Raw genomic sequence first — 19,505 nt, 5'->3', positions numbered from 1 at the left:
CTGTAGAAGTGACACAATACATTATAATAGGTGCCTCAGACAAGCCTGACATCCTTTCCCTGACCCCTGTTCCAGACTAAGGAAAAAAAAAAAAAAAAAAAAAAAAAAAACACCAAACCAGTGGCTGAAGAGCAGTTATAGCCACCTCACCCTCTCTCACACACACCCCGCCCTGCACCAAGTGGACAGGGAGAGAAACTGAGGAGCTAGGCTGAGTTCTCCTCCACTCTGTCCCAGAGGTTCTCACCAGGCCTCTGACAGTTTGAATGTGGTGCTGGGATTCACAGGAATCAGCCCTCCTTACCCTACAAGGAGAAGCATGCAGGATGGCATGAGGAAGGAGTATTGAGGGATCCCAGAAGGCCCTATCATGGAAGTAGAATACCCTGACTAGGTAGACGCAGTTGGCTGACCTCTACCTTCAGGGTCCAGTCCATGGGCTTGAAGCATGCAGGATGGCATGAGGAAGGAGTATTGAGGGATCCCAGAAGGCCCTATCATGGAAGTAGAATACCCTGACTAGGTAGACGCAGTTGGCTGACCTCTACCTTCAGGGTCCAGTCCATGGGCTTGTCTCAAGACACACCAGGACCGCTCTGTATGGCAAGGCAGTAGAAATCTCGAGGGGCTGAGGCCACTCGAGGTCACTCAGAGCAGCAGCTGGGCAGCCTGTGGGAAGTGTGTCCACTCCACTAGGTGGTTTGTGTACCTGCACCTCCAGGCTGGAGGCAGGACTAGCTGGTCATAGTTCTCTGTGGAGCTTTGGGAACAATATTCTGGAGAGTTCCAGTTACTAGCCAGAAGGCAGTCAAGACCAGGGAGAGTTCAATTCCCACTCAAGTCTCACAGAAGGAGCACGTCCCTCTCTGTCTAGGGGTCTGGGAGGGAGGCCCAACAGCCCCAGCTTCAGCCTGGGTAGCCCATCCTAATCTTTCCGCTGCCCCTTCATACACCTGCTCTGCTTTCGGCAGGAGCCACCCCAACCCCAAACCTTTAGAGGCCCCACACTCTTCAGTATAAGTGCCCATCCCATTGTGTTTTTCTGCTTCCCACTAGAGCAGGCTCAGAAAGGAGGAGACTGGCAAAAAGAAGTGTTTAATCTCTTCTAGTCCCCGCTGGCTGAGTGCCACACCCACAGCAGCACTCTGGAGGAGGCGAGGGAAGGGGAGACAGGGTAATGTCACAGAGTGCCCAGAAGGATGAGGAACAGAAGGAAAGCCAGGAGCAAGGTCCTGGATGAGGCCAGAAGGGCCCGGGACTCCCCACTGAGGTGGTCCCAGATCCACGGCTGGTAGTAGGAGACCTGCAGAAATATGAGCGGGGCATCGCTCTTCTTGCAGCCTGGGCCCCAGCTCATCATTCCCACCAGGTACCATGTACCGCCTGAAGAGCAGACCAGGGGCTCACCAGTTATCTCCTGCAAGAAGGGAGGAAGTTAAAAAGGTCAGGGAGGTGAAGCCACGTCTGGGGGTGGGGGGGATGATCCTACCCAGGGACCCCACCAAGGATGCTCCCCACCAGATTATCTCCATATCCCTTACAGTATGAACAAAGCTGACAGTTCCTCCCCATAGGACACTCCTGTCATCAATCACACACCCAACTCCCTCCCAGGCTCATCCCCGTCCTATCCAGCACACCCCTTTTCTGGTCCTCACATCCAGTCCTTAACCCCTCCCTCTATCCTCTCCCACCCCACCCTGTTTGTTTCTCATCCTCCCTTCCCTCTCCCTCGGATCTGCCTCCTGCACCCCCCCCCCCCTTGAGATAAGTGAGCAAGGGACAGTGGTCCTTACATAGCAGAAATTTTCCCTGTTGTTGTCTGAGGCGCAGATCATCTGAGGGTTGATGATCCGAACCAGAGAGGGGATTCTGGAGAACTTGTGATAGAAGTGCTCACACTTCTTGCTGTTCAGGATAGAGACTTCCTTCTCCTGGAGGGACTGGAACTGGGGCCACATGCCTGTAGGACAGGTCCCCAGTCAGGTTTAGCCACTGGCTGTGGCCCACAGACACCGGCTCTGTCTCCTTTGCATAGTAGCCACAGAGCGGTCTCCATATTCGGGCTATTTTCCCCTCTGGCCAGCAGGTCCCAAGGTTGCCTCCATGGAGGTGCTAGAACATAGTTCACACCTACTGGGCCTCTTGGCTCTGCTCATCCTCTTCCAAGTGCCTGCCAGGACTCTCAGGGCCAAAGCCTTTTTTTTGAAGCCATCCCTGGGGCCTTTTTCTCACTAAGCTTCCCCAGATCCACCCCACAGCCCTACCCTCACTCCCCCCCCCCCCCGCCACCATGCCACCCGACATTAGTACTATCTTCCATCCCACCCAAAATGTGCCTGAACTCCTGGACAGGAAACTTCTGTTCACTCCCAGATAGGCTGTTTAGGGAGTAAATCGGATCCCTAAGGATACAGAGAAGGGCATGTCTCTTGTGCATTGGCTCCATAAAGGCAGAGGATAGTCCCAGAACCCATCAGAAAATGAATCCCTTGGCTGGGCATGAGAGAATGTACCTGTCTTGAGAGCCTTGCTCCCACAATGGAATGACAAGGGGTCAAGGGGCCCTGGGGGGAAAGGAGGGTGTGAGTGGACCTTGCTAGACTCTCAGCTTTTCAGACACAAACTGCATCTATTCTGGGAAGCATCTTGCAGACCTGAGAACCCACTCTCTTGAACTCCCTACATGCTAATGCCCTACGGTTTGTGTGTGGGTGACAAGCTATCCTTCTGAGATCTCCCTACTCTCAAGAAAGTTCTGTTTACATAAGCTGCCGTGATCCTGAGACTTCAATGGTTCCCAGGCCTAACTGACCATAGTATGTTCACTGACAAGACCTCCAAGGGGCAGGAGACTTGAGAGATGAGAGGCAAAGAAGGAAGTTCCTGGAGCAGTCAGCTCCTTTAAAAAGGCACTCCAGAAATGTTCATCCATGGGGCACCCCAGCCACACCCAAGTCCTCTCTCCCCTCCATGCGCCCTTAGGGATGGGAGGTGGGGGCTCTGACTCACCATTAGCCTTGGGATATCCCCAGCCTGTCACAGTGCAGAGAGAACTGTCTTCCACCACATACTCCAGGCCAGGCAGGCAGATAGGCCACACATACTCGCTGTACTTGAGCCCCCACTTGAGCTTGAGGAGACCAATGTCATGGGCCCGGCCAATCCAAGACCAGTACCGCCTGGGCTGGTAACCACTGTTTATGACGATCTGACGTACTGGCACATCTGAGCTGGTTCCTGTTGTCTGATTAATCCATGGGCTCCCCACCCTCACTGAATAGTTAACATGGTCTCTATGGGAATAGAATGGGGGTATATTCCATCAGCTCTAGGCTCCCACCTCAGCCCTCAATCAAATTCAGGCAGGCCATCTCCGGCTTCAAGCCACCCCTCCCAGCCCCCAGACTATTCCTTATGATAGAGCCCTGCACACACAGTGCAGTCCTCTTCGTTGTGTGGAGGAGAAAGCCAGAGACTCAGAGAGATGCCACGGCCTGCTCAGGGATGCATGTGTAGGAAGTGGTCTTGTGATATGGTCTCTGTTTCCTCAAATCAGAATCTGAGTTTTTCTCCTACATTTCACCTCGGTCAGTAACAGAGTCCCTAGGAATGGCAATGGCCTGAGTCTCAAGCCACCTCCCATGGGAACATGCTTTCACTGGTCAGTCCTCTTGGGAAAGGAAGCTGCTCTCAGGAACTCCCAGGCCCCAGCACATTGGCACACCCACCTCTTTGTCTCTACACAATACATGCCTATCTTCTTATCTCTAACCCCCTGAGAGGTTCTAAGTAGGGGCCTCTCTCAGAAGAGAAGAGGGGGTAATTTGAATGAAAGATCTAGGGCTTTCTGAGCCTCTGTTCTTAACCTATGGAGGGACTGCACGGGACTGAAGGGGAGGTGAAAGGGCAAAGGTGGGTACATGCCAGAGGCTGAGGCCCAGGAAGGAATCTGAGACTCAACTTTCCCTTGCTCAGGGTGAGGGTGAGGCTGGGCCTGGCTCTGCGGGCTCCACAGAGGACATAAGTGCTACTTGATGGGTCACCTGGGAGAGTGACTGTGACTCTGGCATTCCAAATGTCTTTCCACCCACCCACCTGGGCCCCAACTCACTGGCTCAAGCAATGGGCCACGGTCAGCACCCACTGGGAAGCGATAAGGATGCCAGCACAGACGTGTGAGCCGTTAACCTGCACACTGACCATCCACGGCCACCGTCGAGTCATGGCTTCTGGGTCCCTGAGAGTAGGGTCTGGCTCGTGGGAGGAGCCACAGACTAAAGAGGAAGAAAGAGAGTCTGATGAAGGAAGAGCTCCTCCAGCCACATCTTTTGGCTCTGTCCGCATTCCCGCCTTCCCTCAGCCTCTCCAGCCTCTCCAGTTTCTCCAGCCGCTCACCCGTAGCTACTTAACCTTTTCTACCTTTTGCTATGAAATGACGGCATCCACCTACGGGCACCCCCAGCTCCAGAAGAGCTGCAGCACTATCCAAATGCCTGGTTCCTTGTCCCTACAACTTGGGCCCCAGATGGATCTGGTGGCAGACTGCTCCTCCTCTCTGACCTAATGTGGGCCCCTGCCCTCTGGGAATCCCCTCTTGTGATTCATGGAGATAAAGATAGATGACCCAACAATAAAACAGGCTGTATGAGGTGCTGAGCAGGCACATCCCAAAGAGGAAATGTAGCAAAATCCATGGAAGCATGCCTGGCTTCCTTGGGACTCCGGATATCCAGCCTTAAGCCATATCACACACCTGTCAGTCAAAAGCTTAATATTTGTGGTATCGCATGCTGGTGAGACTTCTAGGTCACGATGTACCCTCCTGCAGAGGGGGGTGCCAACTGCTGAGGGCACTACAAAAAAAGTTGTGAAAACTCAAGAAGGGGGCCAGCCGGGTCTACAGAGTGAGTTCCAGGACAGCCAGCCCTACACAGAGAAACCCTGTTTCGGGGAGGGTGGCGATGGGGGGGGGGAGGGGGATCACTAGCTGTTTTTTTCCAAGCATAAGCATAGGAGTTGGGTTCCCTGCATGCACGTGGTGGCTCATAACCATCCATAGCTCCAATTTGGGGGATATGGTGTCCTCTTCTAGCTTCCAGAGGTATCAGACACATAGGTAGCACACACACATACATGCATGCAGGCAAAGCACTATATGCATAAAAACAAAATAAAGGAAATTGAAGATAACCATATCTAGCTGTCCAGTTATTTCCACTTAAGTATGTTCTAAACAAATCAGTGGATTGTGAAACCAAGTAAATGGGCCATGGCTAACATATTTACATTATATGTGTGTGTGTGTGTGTGTGGGGTGTGTGGTGTGTGGTGTGTGTGTGTGTGTGTGGTGTGTGTGTGTGGTGTGTGTGTGGTGTGTGTGTGTGTGGGGTGTGTGTGTGTGGTGTGTGTGTTTGTGTGTTCATTTGTAGTGCTGGGATGGAATTCAGGGCCTGGTGTTATTCACATGTTACATTTTATCTCTGTCATTCCTGTGTGGATGAGTGGACACATGCTCCTGTGGCACGTGGAGGCCAGAGGAGAATTTCCAGTATCCTCGTTTCTCTGTTAGTCTCTCGATTCAGCTTCTCTCACCGAACCAGAAACTGGATTGGCAGCTTCCTCAGCAGGGTGCTGGGGTCCCAGCAATCTCCTGTCTCTGCTCCCCATTCCCCTGTCCCTACCGTCAAAGCCCTGGGATTACTGGAGCATGAGACCACACCCACTCAGGTTTAAATAGGCCCTGGGGTTTTAACTCAGGCCCTCCCGTTTGCACGTTTGCACGGTAAGAGCTGTCTTCATCGAGGAATGATGGAATGATTACCTCCCCAGCCCACCACAGCAGTTTTAAACGGTGCTCAGCTAAGAGACCATCAGTACACATCACACACAGTACCTTGATGTCCCCTGCTAGACTTTTTGAGGCAGTTAAAGTGGCTGCACTGAATCCTAGGATAATAACTATCTCTCACGTGAGTCTTAACCACGGACTATTGTTTATGTGAAAGCATACTGATGTACTGGTTAGGTTTAATTGCCAACTTGACATAGCATAGAGTCATCTGAAGGAAAAGCCTTCACTGATAATTGTCTAAATGAGATTGGCCTGTGGGTAATTCTTTGTGGGAGGGGGAGGGTTGTCTTGATTATTAATTGATGCTGGACAGCGTACAGCCCTCTGTGGAGTGGCACCCTCCCTAGGCAGGTGGGCCTGGGCTATATAAGAAAGTTAGCTAAGCATGATCCCATGAGTGAGCCGAGCCTGCAAGCAGCCTTCCTCCATAGTTTCTGCTTCAGGTTCTTGCCCTGGCTTTCCTCAGTGACGGACTGTGACCTGGAAGTGTAAGCAAAATAAAGTCCCCACCCCCAAGTGGCTTTATCACACCAACAGCAAGGAAATTAAAACACCAGGTGTGCTCTGAAGACCCCACAGGAAGTCTCACACGGGCCTCTGATGGGAACCTGAGGAAAGGGCAAGCCAGGTCACAGGAGGGCCTGCAGCTGCCAGAGAGTCATTTGGCCACCGCTGGGCACCGAGACACCACCTGCAACTCACCACATTCCCTGCGCTAGCTTTGACTTTCCTCAGCTTGCCCACTATTTACCTCACCATGATGGAAGGCCTGTAAGCCAAGGACCCTGAAGGCAGGCCCAAGGCCTGGCCCAACCTTCATGCTCAATAAACACTTGTACAGGGACGTTCCCTTCTATCTACTCTTCCTTTGGGTCCCTGATCCCTCGACCCTTTGACCTCAGAGGTCAAAAAATCCGTAAGAACTCTCTGACCTCTCCTGCCCAGTACTCACACGGGAGGTTACTGGGTTTCGTTTTAGGAGCAGACATAGTAGTGCCCGCAGGGGTCAGAGCCCTCTCTGTTTCCGGTGGAGTCGTGGTCTCTGAAGTCTGGTCCTGCCGAGGAAGGCGAAGCCTGCCTGAGGGACAGATGCCTCTGGAGGCACAGGAGACTCCAGGGCCGGTTGGGACTGTGGTGGACAGCGTCCCCAGGGATTCTCCTGCGGCCAAGCAGCCTGTGGAAGGTCACAAGCGAGTCAGAGGCGGCCACGGGTGGGCGTGCTGGGGAGGGCGCTGGGGACGGATGGGCTCACCTGCCGGCCGCCGAGGCAGGAGCAGCAGCAGCATCAGCAACAGCAGGAGAAGGGCGCGGGCGCGGGTGCGGGTGCGGGAGGCCCCAGGCACACGGGGACCCTGAGAGCCCTGCCCACGGACCTCTGCCCCGCACCAGGGCTCCATTGCGTCGCTAGGTTCCTCCACAATGGCGCCCTCCATCGGGCGCCTCATGACGCTCTGGTGCCCAGCCTGCGTGGCGCCCCCTGGATGCCTTTCACTGGGGTGCTCCCGCCAAAGGCGCGCAAGTAGTGCTTGGCTTGTCTTTCCTCAGACTGGTGGGCCCTTTCTCTGGGTCCCTTTGCCTCACCTCAGCTAATTTCTAAGCTTCCGTGCTATCTCCATCAGCAGCTGCAGCAGCGAGAGGAAGGCCAATCCCGATGCGCCAGTACCCCTACTCCCTTTTGCCAGCATCCATACCTTCCCCTTGAATACCAACAGCGCAGGCCATTGTCCCAAAGTAATGTATTCATTAGGATCTCACTATGTAGCCTAGGCTGGTCTCGAACTCTGTCTTGGCTTCCCAAGTGCTGGGATGACAGGAATGAGCCATTAAACTTGACTTCAATGACGATTTTCAAAGACGATTTTTAAACATTTGAAGCAATGTGCTATCTAGCTCCCCTTACTAAGACTAGGGGGCCATAAGGGAGAAGTGATGGTATCCATTGGTCAATAGTGAGATCTGATGGTCACTGTGTTTGAGCTTCTGAAGAACATGTTAGTGGTTCAGCGTCATAGTTAATACATTTAAAAGGTAATGTACACTACTCCTGGGAGCCTTGGTGCAAGGATATTGGAAATTTTTAACCTAATAGACAAAGTGACATTCCCACCCTAGGTTCTTGGGAGAAACACCTGAGCAGACAGACAATTTAGTGCTCCTATCCCGGGAAAAAAGGCAAACACTGCTGCAATATTTTTACCTCCCGATGGAGGTCACTGAAGCTCACTAGGAGCCCAGGATGCAGTTACTTCACAATCTCCAAGCAGGGACCTACCCCTGCCAAAGACAGGGGAGGAACTGGCCTGGATCTGGAGACCCCTCAGGGGAAAGTTAGGGGTTGGCAGAAACAGGAAGGCGTCAGAACACAGGTGGTAGAGTCAAGTCTCTCATCTGACCTTGGGAAGTCTCCTAGAAAGAAGTTAGTTCTTACAGGAGGGCCCCGAGGACAGGTAATTTTCAGAGACACAGGGAAGGGGCCTTGGGAATATGGGAGCAGCTGAACTGCTAGGTCCACAGAGCAGGGACTTCAAGTCCCAGTGAGCAGCAGTGAAATCTACAGGCTGGAGAGACGGCCCAGTGGTTAAGAGTGTGCACTGCTCTTTGAGAAGACCTGAGTTTGATTCCCAGTAGCCATACCTGGTGGCCCATGACCACTTGCAGCACCAGCTCTAGGAGAAATCTGGCCTCCAGGGGCACCCACTCTCATGTGCACATGTGCACACATAAATGTATTTTTTAAAAGAGGAAGTTATAAGGGAAACAAGGGAACAACGTTCAGGATCACACAAGGCACCTACGACAGACGTAGAGTAAGAGTATCCCAGAAGGCTCAGCTTGAGAAACAGCCAAGTTTTATGAGGGTGGTGTTCTAAAGGGTTTTTGGTCAAAGTCAAAAACATGATAACTTTAGATGGCTCAAAAGGTTCAAGAGCATCTTCATTGAACAACTGGGGAGCAAAACCCACAGTGGGTCGAGGACCCTTCCCCAAAGTCCCTCTGTCCTGAAGTCCTGTTCAGCCTCCGGTGTCCATGTCTTCTGAGGGCGGAGCAGAGAGGAGGGAGAAGTAGCCTCTGGGAGTGGCTGTTGTAGAAACACAGCTCACAAGAGCCACAGGGAGCCCAAGGATACCAGCAGAATGTAGCCAGTGAGGATGAATGGGCTCAGGAAGGAGGGGACGGCCATGCTGGCAAACTTCAAGTCACCAATCTGCCTCCTGATCCACTGGGTGAAGTGGGAGGTGCTGGTGTAAATGCTTGGGAATTGGCGACGGCCACAGCCAAAGCTCCAGCTCACCACGCCCATCTGGACCCAGGTCTTGTTCATCTTGCAAACCAGGGAGCTCCCGGAGGTGTCCTGCAGTGGGAGGGGACAGGAGGCTTCAAGTAGCAGCAATATTTGCTAGATTAGGTCTTTGTTGTCCTCAAGGATGAGACCTAAGAATGAACCTATTCTGTGACACAGAAATTCTGTACTAAGGTTCGGGCTTGGGAATCCCACTGGCCTCTTCATCGGTCTGCTAGTTCTCTGACCATTGAGCAATCCTGAAGCCCTGGTGGGTCTCCAAAGTACAAGTGTTGATCTTCCCACAGTCTTGCTTACAGAGGGAGATCTTAGAAGCTTTGACCATCTCCTCTTTTTGTGTGCACAGACAGACATATCCAGAAGACTAACATCACAGTATCATACATCAAAAGGTAACAGTAGGTTCCTTACTATTTAAAGAAAATTCTTTTTATGGACTTCTTGCTGCCCAGTGATAGAGCATTCAGCTAGGATGCATGAGATCCTGAGTTCTAGCTCTAGCATAAGAAAAAGGGGGTAGGGGGAGCCTTTAACATTTGAAACTTTTATGAGCCAGGAAAGAGTTATATGTATATTTGTCACTAAATGTTAGGCTCAAAATACTTGAAAGGGGATTAGTAAGGATAATTCAAGTATTTGAAAGCAAAGAAATCCTTAACTTGTGGAATGAAGCTGGGGGTGGGTCGGGGTGGAGATACAACTACCCTGTGGTTTGAATGACAATGGAGAAGAGAACCTATACCCAGAGAAAAGTGCTCTCTCCAAGAACCTTACAACTTCTATTTTGTGGAATTAAATTCTGGTTGAGGCGAATGATTTCTAAGGAAATGCAAATTATTTAAACTAATTCAAAAAGGGATAGAGGGCCAGTGAGGTCAAGGGACAATCAAGCCTGAGGACCTGAGTTCAGTCCATGGGACCCACATGGTGGAGGAAGAGAACCAGCTCTCACAAGCTGCTGTCTGCCTACAGATCTCATCCATGCACACCCCTGCGCCCAAACACACATAAATAAGCATAATTAAAATTCTCAGTGTTGAAGACTGACAGGAAATCTGATTAATCCAATAACTGTGTGTGAAACAACTTAAAATAGTGTCTAAGAGCAATCCCACAATAGAAAACATGTCAATGTCCTCGTGGTCCTTCAACTTAAGCTTCAAAGAAGAGGTAATTTCTGTTACTTCAAATGTTCCAAAATATGAACAAATTATTTCCCAAGTGAAGCATGTATAGTTCTCATGCTAAAAATTAACATAAGGAGTTACTTCTCTAAATACTTTTTTTAATTAATTAATTTTATGTGCGTGAGTGTTTCGCTTGCATGTATGTCTGTGCAGTACATGTGTGCCTGGTGTCCCCAGAGGTCATAAGAGGGTGCCAGATCCCCTAGAACTGGAGTTATGGATGGTTATCGGCCACTAGTGAGAGCTGGGAATCAAACTGGCATCCTCTGCAAGAACAAGTGTGTTGAGATTTGATCTTTCAATAGGTATTGTAATGATAAATACTGGCCCCCAAGGCCTGGTTGCTCCCAGGAATGAGAGAATCTGATTTACAATGTGACCTTGCTCCCTAGTTTAAAACTATTGGTCAAATAAAGATGCTGACAGTCAATAGCTAGGCAGAAAAGACTTTGGTGGGGCTAAGCATTTCAGGGCTTGGAGTCTGAGGAGACCACGAGGAAGGAGAGGAAGGTGGAGAGAAGAGAAGATGCTGTGGGGTAAGAATCTTAAAATCATGTCCACGAGGGCTGGCCAATTGGAGTTAAGAGCAGGCCAGATGGAACATAGTAAGACCTTGGGGTTACAGAGAGTGAAGTAGAGTCCAAGAGCATAGAGGGCAGATATCTGCTCAGCTTTAGTGCTGATTAAGGTTTATTATAAATATAAAGGTTGTTTGTCTTTTATCTGGGAACTGAATGTTCAAAGGAAGGGCAGAAGCCACTAACTGAGATTAAATCTATTTGACAACACAACTGCTGAGCCAACTCTAAACATCTTAAAGTGGACCCTGGCCTCACTGGAGGCAAAAAAAAAAAAACCAAAACCAAAACCAAAACCAAAACCAAAACCAACACAAACAAAAACAAAACAAACAAAAAACACCTATGTGGTTTATTTCACACAATTGCTTATTCCCTGAGGCCAGGCTCCTCTGGACCGGACTCTACCCTAGAGCCCTACAGTGTTTGTTGGATGTAAATAAATTAAAACCAACTAGCTGCTTTTCTAGACTGTAAGGAAATCTAGATAGTGTTATCTTAGGGTATATTAGCAGCTAAGTTAAAGACAGAACCTACGTTGTCACTCCACTTAGACTTGTGGGTAAACTTCCCATAGTCCTTTGGTGTGTCAGTGATGCACATGTATTTGTTTCTTTTTTTCAGACATTCTTTCAGGTATTAAAACTACTTTTTAACTTACATACTTTTGAGCATATAAACCTTTGGTCCAAGAGATACTTATCGTTTTACTTGTAAACGAAGTATGTTTCCATATAAAGAACTTATAAACTTATCTTCTAAAGGAGATCTGTTTTTTTCAATTCAGAGAGTCGGGACTTAGGAGAAAAATGAAAACATGTTCTCAAGAAAACATAGGCTGGGGACTGGGGAGATGGTTCAGAAGTTAAGAGCACTTGTTGCTCTTGCAGAGGACCCAGATTCAGTTCAGTGCCCACAACCATCTGTAACACCACTTCCAGGGGATCGAATGCACTCTTTTGGGTTTTACAAGCACCAGTCATGCACACAGTACACAGACATATATGCAGGCAAAACACCTATACACATAAAATAAAGTATTTTAAGTAAGAAAATAAAAGATGCATCTCAAAAATATTAGTGACTAGAAGAAGCAGTGGCTGGAGCTTATCATATATAATACTATGTCTGCAAAACTATTTGCCGGGGCCTGACCCAGATCTGCAGGCATGTGGCTAATACTCAGGAACATTAAAATGGCTACAGAATTGGACAAGGTAGTGCAAGACTTTAATCCCACCACACCAGCATGCAGAGGCAGGTAGATCTGTGAGTTTAAGGCAAGTCCATCTGGTCTAAATGGTGAGTTCCAGGCCTGCCAGGGCTACCTAGTGAGATCCTCTCTAAATAACAAAAATAAAAGATAAAGAATTTTCCATGGGCAGGAGCAAAAGAAAAAAAAATTCACCCCTGTGATGGTTTGAATGAGAATGGCCCCCATAAGTTTATGTCTGACTACTTCCTTTGGAAGGGTTGGAGGTATGGGCTTGTTGGAGGAAGTGTTACTGTTACAGGGGTAGGCACTGAGGATCCAAAAGCCTCCAGCCATCTCCAGAGTGTTCTCTGGTTCCTGTTTGTGATTCCAGGTGTGAATGCTCAGTAGCTGCTCCAGAGACAGGCCCGCCTGAGTACTGCTATGTTCCCTGTTGTGACGGTGATAGACTATCGTCTTTCTCGAACCCTAAATCCCAAATAAACTCTTCTGTAAGTTGCTCTGGTCATGGTGTTTTAACGTAGTCATAGATAACTAGCTAATACAACCCCTTCCCTCCCCTGCCCCTCATGCTGGAAGCTGGGACTTTTGTACTTGATCTCTGATGGCCACATGCAAAGGAAAGTTAAACCAAGAACTGTGGATGCTGCACGCATTTAACCCCAACACTTGGAAGGCAAAGGCAGGTGATCTCTGTGGGTTTGCAACAAGCCTGGTCTACACAGTGAATGCCAGGACAGCCAGGTCTATGCAGAGAGACCTTGCCTCAGTATGACCCCCCCCCCCCCATGCTGCCTGCCCCCACCCCAGTCCACACCTGACAAGTGTCCAGGCCCCATTCTGAGCTTGTACACAGCATGTCCTCCCCAATAAACTTCTTCTGGTTCTCCAGCAGGAGGAACTGGTATCGATGATTGCAGATTTCATTGTTCACAATCCTGACAGCCAAGCTGTGGACACTGTAGGGAGTCTTTGGAACCCCTGTGGAGAGAAAGATCCAGTCATGACTTCAACTTTGGAACCTGTTTCCAACTCAGAGCCATTTGCATTTGTGCATGAGGTCATGTCCTGAGATATTCATTCATAAAAACTGCCTGACTTTCAAAATTGTTCCCACTCATTGAGAAAATTAAGACAAGAACCAAGAATGGCACATGCTTGTAATCCCAGCACATGGAAGGCAGAGGGCAGGTGGATCTCTGTGAGTTTGAGGCCAGCCTGGTCTACATAGTGAGTTCCAGGATAGCTAAGGCTATGTAGAGAGAGACCTTGCCTCAAAAACAAACAACAAACCACCACCAACAACAAACTAAACTAAAACAAAACAAGTGAAGCAAAAATCTCCCAGGGGGTTGGGGTGAAAGCCAAGTATCAAGTGAGAACCAGGAGATATTTTCCCAACAATTCTGGGTCTATGAGAATAAGCATTGGTTCACTGCTCCTGGGAAAGGCAGAGAGACCCTAGACAGCTAGCTATGGCACCTGCCGCCTGCTGAAAGGTTGCCAGGACTCCAAGTAACACCAACAGAGCTTCGTCTCTGAGGATTATGGATACATACTGACTAGAGAGGCCACCTCCATGCCTCATCATATCTGCCAATGCAGATGCCCTATAAGCAGTCAAAGATTTAATTTCCTACTAAGCTGCAGGCTAAGGACTTGGTGTGGGATCTGAGCTAACTTGGCTTTGGGGGTTGATAAGATGGCTTAGTAGATACGCCAAGCCTGATGAACTGAGTTTGATCTCCAGGACCCATGGAGGTAGAAAGAGAGAACCAACTCCTTGAAAGTTGTCCTCTGACCTTCAAGTACACACTGTGGCACATGCACATTAGCACTGGTACATACACAGACACACACACACAGACACACACACAGACACACACAGACACACACACACACACACACACACACACACACATTTAAACTTTGGAAGCTGAGGTCCTCACGGGCCACTTGAACACTGAGTATATCTTTGGGCTCAGGAAACGCTTGCAGGTGACCGAGTGAATAAGGGAATGAGGAAGTGACCCCATGACCGTGCCCTGCAGAGGCAGGTGTCTTAAGACCTCTGCTCTGCTGCACTCACCTTTGGCCTGTTCGAATCCCCACCCGATGACCCAGCACATGGTGCCAATTTTTGGTTTGAAATTGATCTCGGGGAGACAGATTGGCTGGATGAGAGGGGACCAGGTGACAGGATACTTGAGCTTCAGGATGGCGATGTCGTGAGACATGTGGTTGATGAAGTTCTCGTGAATCACAATGCTAGTGACCAGGAGCTCTGAGGAGCTGTTGTCTGGGAGGGTCTGGACTCCCACCTTCACAGTGTAGTTAGCCGGGTTCTTGGATCTGCAGGCCCAGGGAAGAGGCAGATGACTAGCAGTAAGGCCATGAGTGACTAGAGGGATAAGGTTCTGAGTGATAGGATACCTCAGGTAATGTCCTCTACTCCCAAATCCCCAGATTCACCAAGAACCATCCCCACCGCCCACTCCCCTGCCAAGGCCTGAAAGCCATATCCCCAGACTAGGATGCCCCCACTCCAAGCTCACCTTTGTAAGCAGTGCGCAGCGGTGAGGATCCAGTGGTGGTGGATGAGGGAACCACTGCAGACGTACATTCCCAGGAAAAGAATGCTTACCTGCCATGGCCACTTGCCTACCTCCACTACCTTTCCATTTACCACCTTGCAGGATATGTTGGTCTGACCACAGGACCAGAACCAGGGTCCTGAGGAGAGAGTGGAGAGAGGGATACAAAGGATAGCCCTCGCCCCATAGACCATGGCAGACCGTCAAAGCATCTTCCAGCCATGTCCCAAGCAGTCACTGCCATTTGCACAAGTCTGGAGGAACTGAAGCTACCACCTCAAAACTGGCAACCTCAGACCCAGAAGCAGACGGAGGCCCCAGTTATAAAGAAAGTCCCTTAAACAGTGGAGTCCAGACAACTGTCTGACACTTGTTATGGTTATGAGCAATCACCCCAGGACTCATTCTTGCCCATGGTTTGTACAGATGACTTGGAAAGAGAGGAGAGAATCACCAGAGGGGTGAGATCATCAGTTCAGAGCAAGTCTTGGGGCCTCATATCCAGGATTCCTGTTGGTTGTACCTAAAAATACATGGACAGTATTCTTTCTTTTTCTTTCTTTCTTTCTTTCTTTCTTTCTTTCTTTCTTTCTTTCTTTCTTTCTTTCTTTCTTTCCTTCTTTCTTTCCTTTTTGAGACCGAGTTTCTCTGTGTAGTCCTGGCTGTCCTGGAACTCTGTAGACCAGGCTGGCCTCGAATTGACAGAGATCCACCTGCCTCTGTCTCCCAGGTAAAGGCATATGCCATCACTGCCCGGCTTTGTCTCTCTTTTTCTGTCTCTCTGTCTCTTGCTCGTTCTCTTTCCTCTTTTTCTTTTTTTCTTTTCTTTTTCAGTGATGTTTTATTGTACAACTGCAACCATAGCTCATACCCAGGAAACAGAGAGGCTTGCCTGCCTCTCCCTGGCCTCAAGAACAGGGGCAGGAGGATAGGAGCTTTCATTCAACTAGAGATAAGATTGAGATTTTTAGTTTTTGTACTAAACTAGTTGTTTGCCTTTTTATTGTTTTGTTCTATTTTTATGGTGTTTTGCATATATATGCATCGATTATCATATGTGTGCCATACACAGATAGGGTATCAGATTCTCTGGAACTGGAGTTACAGATGGTTGTGAGCTGCTTGGTCTGGGTGCTATCAATCAAACCTGGGTCCTCTGGAAGAACAATCAGTACTCGTAACCAATTAACCATCTTTCCAGACCATTGGTTTTTTGTTTTGTTTTTAAATACAGGGTCTATGTAGCCCAGGCTAGCCAGCCAAAGTATCCAAGGATGATGGTGTGATCCTGATTTTTCTTTCTCTATCTCCCAAGTGCTGGGATTACAGATGTGTACCATCATGCACAGTAAGAGTGAGGTTTGTTGTTGGGGTGGGGGGAAGCAGCACGGAGCTTTTGTTGTTGTCTTGTTTGTTTTAAATGGGACATTTCATCACACGTGGTCACTGAGCTCCTCAAACAAGTAGAACTGAACTACTTCACACCATCAGAAGCTGCCATGACAGAGTCTGCTTCCCTCAGCAGTACATCATGCAACGTAAAGCAGTGTCAGGACTCAACAGCTACAGTCTGGGGACTGTGGTGAGGATGGTTGAGGGGCGATGGATAATATCCAGGATAAACTACATATTAGCAGATAACATCAACCAGGTCCTACCTTTTTGAAATCAGTATTGTGTAGACGTAATTTATGTGTCCCTCTGAAGGTCCATATATACAGTTGGTCCTCATGGAGTGATATAGAGAGGTGTTTAGACCTTTAAGAGGTATAGTTTATGGTTGGGGAGATGGGTAAGGTCTTGTGCAAGCATGAAGACCTAAGTTTGGATTCCCAGGCAGATGTGGCAATAGACACACCTGTAACCTCAGTGCTTGCAAGCCAACACAGGTAGATCCTGGGAGCTCTCCTGGCAGCCAGTATGACTGAAGTGGTGAGTTCTGAGTTCAGTGAAAGATATTTTCTCAAAAAAAAAATATGGCGGAGAAGTGATTGAGAGAAAGATCTTGATGTCAATCTCCAGCCAACACATGCGCCTGCATAGGTAAACATGTTCCCACAGAGGTGGGATCTGGTGGGGGAAGGTCTTTAGGGCAGTGGGGACATGTCCTCAAAGGAGTCTAGGACACCACTAAGCTTCTCTCTGCTTCCTGACTTTATATAAGTACCCACTCCTAGGACAGGCAGTTGCTACCTTCATTAGAAGGTTCTCTCCCAGCCCTAACCTCTAACCCATGTGACAAATCTTTAGACTCCCCAGCTCCTGTTGCTATCAGAGGTAAGTGTTCACTCATTATAGACTCCATGGGCAGAATGTTTTTACTTTCAACTACTGGCCTTCCCCAGGGGTCACAGGCACTGTACAGACCCCTATGTCTCCACACAGTACTGTCTTACTCAGCTGCTACTCAGTTCATGTCTACATCCCATCCCCATGCCTGTCTCCTATCTCCTTTATCCCCACCCTACCCCAGAGAGCCACATTCCTGGACTTTCTCATACACAACGGTGAGCTCGTGGCCATCCATCCATTGATGCTGCTGTTGTATCTTCATAATGGACAATGTGGTAATTTTGAATGAGAATGGCCCCCATAGGCTCATATATTTGAATGCTTTTCCAGTCACTGTTTGAGAAGGATCAGGAGGTGTGGCCATGTTGTAGGAAGTGTGTCACGGGGGTGGGGGTGGGGGGGGAGCTTTGAGGTTTCAAAAGCCCACACCAGGCCCAGTCTCTGCCTGCAACTCAAGGACCAAATAGTCTCAGCTACTGCCGGCCTTCTTGTGGCCACGCATCCCTCTATGATGATCATAGTTCAACCTTCTGAAACTGTAAGCAAGCCCTCAATCAAATGCTTCCTTTTATAACTTGCTTTGGGCGTGGTGTTTCATTGCAGCAATAGAACAACAGGTACTAAGGCCTTTTTGTTTCGGATTCCAGTCTATCTCAACCAAGACCGTTCAGTGTTGACAGTTAGAGAAGGGCTTAAGAAGTTTGCCTTTTCTTTTTCTATAAAGCAGCAACCCCAGAGAGAGCCAAAGTTCTGCAAAAAGAGCTTCACCAGACCCACGGTGACAACTCTGGGGGCAAGGCTGGCCCTTTCCTCAGAGTTCCCCATCCTCTGTAAGATCATTGGGTCTCAAAGAACAGTTCTTTCAAGATCTTGTGTCCAAGATAGCACCGACTCCAACCTTCCTCTAAACCTTATACAGGACTGACTCATGGGATGCAGTCTGGAGATGCTAACAGCAGGTATCAGCACCAAAGAGGGAGCATGATCTGTTGGTTTTAATATTTTTATTACTTTTTAAACTCTGTGTATGTGTGTATGTCGATGTGTTTGCATGTGCATGTGAATGTGGGTGGATCCTTTGGAGCTAGAGTTACAGGCAGTTGGGAGCTGCCTCTGATGTGGGAGCTGCCTCTGACATGGGTACTGGGAGCCAAACCAAGGTCCTCAAGAAGAACAGTGCACTCTCTTAACCACTGAGCCATCTCCGCAGCCACCATGGGTTCTTTGTGTGCTTCGTGTGCAGTGTGTGGCAGACCAACTTTGTCCCAATGTCACTTTTCCATCTGCAGCAGGCACTCAGGGATTCAAATGGATTCCACTTCAGACCTTGATACTCTGTTTTGACATTCTAGAAGCTAGGCACCACCGCTTACAAACAGAATCCTGATACTTTTTTTTTTTTTTTTTTTGCGTTCATAGGTGGCCACCCGAAAGATTATTGGCTTTGTGGATTCTATTCCTGTAAGGTCATAGCTGACTCCCACACCCTCATCAGAGGCACAGCAGCTAGCTTCCGTGCTGGTGCCTAAAGCTACACATACCCTAACCACCGGGAAAACATCACTACTGCCTGACAGTACAGTGATGTTCAGGGTTCGGTCACTCATTCAACAATCCACTAGTCCAGGAGAGAAGGTGTCACACCGTGATGGAAGAAGACAGTACCCAAGCTGGAGGATATGTACCCCGTTCCCAGCTACCACTCCAGCTAGCTTCCTGTCAGGCACAAAAATGTATAGTCAGCAGGTGACTCAAGTTAGGGATCCTACCTCAAAAACTACCTTTTGCAAGAAGAAGCTGAATATCTTCTGCCACTCAAATATTCAATCCCAAAGCATCTATTGGAAGCTGTTTGTCTTTGCTTTTGTTTGTTTTTTTTTTTTTGTTGTTGTTGTTATTTGTTTTGTTTTGAGTCCTGGTTCTACCACACATAAAGCACTAAAGCTGGACCCAGGTTTCCTGTGTGAAACGGAGGCCCCAGCATCTACCACTGAGATGTAAATTGTCTCATCTGGGAATTGGTGTAGGGTGAGGGGACACTCAGACAGCACGGTCATTGTCACAAGTCCTAAGACTCCCAGACAAGCTCATCCATACCATGGATGTTAGTTTGTTCCCTGTTTTTCTTCCCTCATCTGTTTGTGGTCACCCTGAAAACCGATGCTGGTGTCGCCCTGTATGGGACACACGGGTCACGAAAGATCACAGCTCACACCCATCCCACCAGCCTAATGAGGATACTCTCATCCCAGTACTGACAGGTGGAGGCCCTGCAGGTATGAGAACAACCAATGTAGGTAGACACCAGGCTCTCGGACCCCTCCTGGTCTCTGTCCTGTCCTACCTTCCATATAGGGCAGATTATTAAGTCTGGCAGAAGAAAGTGGAGGCGAGAGAAGGCCCTGAGGATCCACCAAACCACACGCCATGGCAAGGAGTCCAGCCCTTACTGCTCCTTAGAACAAGATGGAGCGTCTCCGTGGTGC

The 19,505-nt window shown here is 49.0% G+C and overlaps 2 protein-coding genes across 2 annotated transcripts; both read right to left on the bottom strand.

The window, feature by feature from the left end:
• Positions 1-1,076: 1,076 nt before the first annotated feature.
• Prss50 (serine protease 50) lies at positions 1,077-7,266 on the bottom strand. The gene is made up of 6 exons (XM_034484613.2): positions 7,107-7,266; positions 6,807-7,028; positions 4,115-4,277; positions 3,013-3,296; positions 1,797-1,963; positions 1,077-1,417 (listed from the first exon to the last, which is right to left on the bottom strand). Exons 1-6 carry the CDS (start codon positions 7,249-7,251, stop codon positions 1,181-1,183), a joined length of 1,218 nt encoding a protein of 405 aa, XP_034340504.1. The 5' UTR covers positions 7,252-7,266; the 3' UTR covers positions 1,077-1,180.
• A 1,416-nt stretch (positions 7,267-8,682) lies between these two features.
• Positions 8,683-19,505, bottom strand: LOC117693794 (serine protease 46). Its single transcript, XM_034484550.2, has 5 exons — positions 19,364-19,505; positions 14,689-14,866; positions 14,223-14,485; positions 12,951-13,114; positions 8,683-9,206 (listed from the first exon to the last, which is right to left on the bottom strand). The coding sequence occupies exons 1-5, from the start codon at positions 19,446-19,448 to the stop codon at positions 8,952-8,954; spliced, it is 945 nt and encodes a 314-aa protein (XP_034340441.1). The 5' UTR covers positions 19,449-19,505; the 3' UTR covers positions 8,683-8,951.

The sequence above is a fragment of the Arvicanthis niloticus genome, chromosome 21 (assembly GCF_011762505.2).
Source record: "Arvicanthis niloticus isolate mArvNil1 chromosome 21, mArvNil1.pat.X, whole genome shotgun sequence".
Taxonomy (NCBI): Eukaryota; Metazoa; Chordata; class Mammalia; order Rodentia; family Muridae; genus Arvicanthis; species Arvicanthis niloticus.
This window is presented reverse-complemented; position numbering and strand designations above follow the sequence as displayed.